The sequence below is a fragment of the Physeter macrocephalus genome, chromosome 6 (genome assembly GCF_002837175.3).
Source record: "Physeter macrocephalus isolate SW-GA chromosome 6, ASM283717v5, whole genome shotgun sequence".
Classification (NCBI taxonomy): domain Eukaryota; kingdom Metazoa; phylum Chordata; class Mammalia; order Artiodactyla; family Physeteridae; genus Physeter; species Physeter macrocephalus.
The window spans coordinates 94,640,934-94,643,266 of NC_041219.1; the positions used below are offsets into that span (position 1 = coordinate 94,640,934).

At 64.1% G+C, this 2,333-nt stretch overlaps 1 protein-coding gene across 7 annotated transcripts in view; it reads left to right on the plus strand.

The window, feature by feature from the left end:
* Positions 1–318: 318 nt before the first annotated feature.
* The window catches only part of ADAMTS20 (ADAM metallopeptidase with thrombospondin type 1 motif 20), a 198,200-nt gene continuing 196,185 nt past the window's right edge, over positions 319–2,333 (plus strand). For 2 of the 7 annotated variants that reach the window (XM_007106837.4, XM_028491432.2), the window contains exons 1-2: positions 319–732; positions 1,313–1,674. In XM_007106837.4, the coding sequence (XP_007106899.2) occupies positions 642–732; positions 1,313–1,674 (453 nt within the window). In that variant the 5' untranslated portion in view covers positions 319–641. The remainder of the gene's footprint in view (positions 733–1,312; positions 1,675–2,333) is intronic. The other 5 variants (XM_055085676.1, XM_028491434.2, XM_028491433.2 and 2 more) reach the window with 4 other exon arrangements.

Here is a 2,333-nt window from a genome sequence, read left to right on the forward strand (position 1 = left end):
AGAACTAAAACCTCACACACCTATCCCCTATCTGGACCTCGGCCGCGCAACTTGTATCAGTCCTAGGTTTTACGGATACCGGGATGGTGTCCAACTGGGCCTCGGGCTACTCACCACGCTGCACGCCCACAGCGGGAGCCTTAGGCGACCGCACTCCGCTTGCGGCTAGGGGCTGGGGGCGGGCAGCGCGCCGGAGGGCGAGCCCGGGCCGCGCCTCCAGCTGATTGGCCGGGTCCGGCCCCTGGGGGCGGGCTCTCCCCCCCAGCTCGCCAGGCCCGGGGTGGCTATATTGGCACCGTTCCTGCTAGGTCGGGTCGCTTCCTCGCGCTGGGCTGGACGCAAGGAGAAGGCTTCTGAGGGCTGTGCGGGCGCAGGAAGCGGAGCGAGGCTGCCGACTGCGAGCCGGAGGCTGCGGGGCTGCAGTGCGATGAAGCAGTGGCTCAGCGAGCGGAGGCTGGCGGTGTGGCGCGACGGGCCGGCCTGGGGCCGGGGCTGCTGCTCCGGAGGCTGCTGAGGCGCCGCGGCTGCCGGCGCGGAGAGCGGCGGGCGAGAGAGAGGAGAGGCAGCGGAGCGCGGGGAAGCCGGCGGGGCGGCGGGCGTCTCTGGTTGGCCTCCCCGGTCGGGATCCCCCCGGTGGAACCATGCGGGTGGCCAAGTGGCTGACGGGGCTGCTCTACCAGCTCTCGCTCTTCATCACCAAGTCTTGGGAAGTTCACTTCCACCCCAGGCAGGGTAAGGTCATCGCGGGGCGCCTTCAGCAGCGAGGTGGGGCGCGTGCCCGAGTGGGACGGGCGGACGGAGGCGGGGGGAGCGGCTCTGCCCGCTGGGGCACTCTGGCCCTGCCGGGGCTCTCGGGACTCCGGGATCAGTCAGCCCCAAGCATCCCCGGAGGTTGCGGCTGCGCGGTGTTTCGAGGAATCGCGCGCGGGGCACACGTCTCCCTCCGGGGACCACGCGGCGGGGACGCGTGGGGCAGGGTGGCGCGGGCGCCCGCGGGGCACGAGTTGGCGGCGGCAGGGAGGCGAAGAGGGGCGCGGGAAGGATGTGCTGCTGAGGGCCCTGAGTGTCAGGGTCCGTGCTTGGGGAGGGTGGAGCGAATCGGGGGTGTGGGAAAGCAGGCAGGCACACTCACAGAGCGCACGTGTGTGTGTGTGCGCGCGCGCTCGCCAGCGTGTGTTCCTTCGTCGCGCCCCGCCGGGGGTATGGGGACCTGGGCCCTCGGCCCTCTGGCTGGGACGTTTGGTTGAAGAAGTTCGGCGCTGGGGAGTTGGAAACGGGTAGGGGCTCAACGGCTGTATCGCTGTGGTTGCAGAAGCCTTGGTGAGGACACTGGCCTCCTACGAAGTGGTGACCCCCGCGCGGGTCAATGAGTTCGGCGAAGTGTTCCCAAAGAGCCACCACTTCAGCCGGAGGAAGCGCAGCGCCGAGGCGCTGGAGCCCACGCCGTTCAGGACCCACTACCGAATCCGCGCCTACGGGCAGGTCTTCCAGCTGAACCTGAGCGCCGACGCGGCCTTCCTGGCTGCCGGCTACACCGAGGTGCACTTGGGAGCCCCTGCGCTCCAGGCAGAGGAGCGCCGCACGGCGCCCCCAGATCTGCGCCACTGCTTCTACCGCGGCCAGGTCAATGCTCGGGAGGATCACACAGCCGTCTTCAGCCTTTGTGGAGGCTTGGTAAGCGCCCTCGGGTCCCTTGGCGTTTTCTTGGGATCCATCCTTGCTCGTTCAGGGAGCCGGGCATTGGCTTTTCCCGAATGGGCGGTTGGTTGACCCAAGAGATCAGAGTGGGCCACCGGAGGGATTAACACCTAGATGAACCCAAGCCAGAGGCCACTCCTTCCTTGCAGTGGGGAAGAGGTTTTGGAGAATCAGCATGTCTCTCCCTGCTGGGCAAAATTGACCCTTCTGTGCAAAGCTGAGAGAAAGAGTGTCAGATGCTGAGCTAGTCAGGGATGTGGGGAGTGGCTTTCTGCTACACAGGAAGTGTGATTTCCAGCAGGACGACAGCCTCCTTCATTCAGACACACCCATTCTGGACCATCTATTAAGGCAGACTCCCCTGAATTTACTTAAATTTATTCCTTGAATGAAGAATGATAGAATGAAAAGAGAATGAATAAATTAAAAGGTTTGAAAAGAAAGAGTTTTTGTTTGTTTTTTTGTTTTGTTTTTTTTTTGCTACTATGGGGATGGCCATTAATCTGTGAAGTACAAGATGGGGAAAAGGTTGACTATGCCAGTTTAAAATGCACTGCACTGGGCTTCCCTGGTGGCGCAGTGGTTGAGAGCCCGCCTGCCGATGCAGGGGACACGGGTTCGTGCCCCGGTCCGGG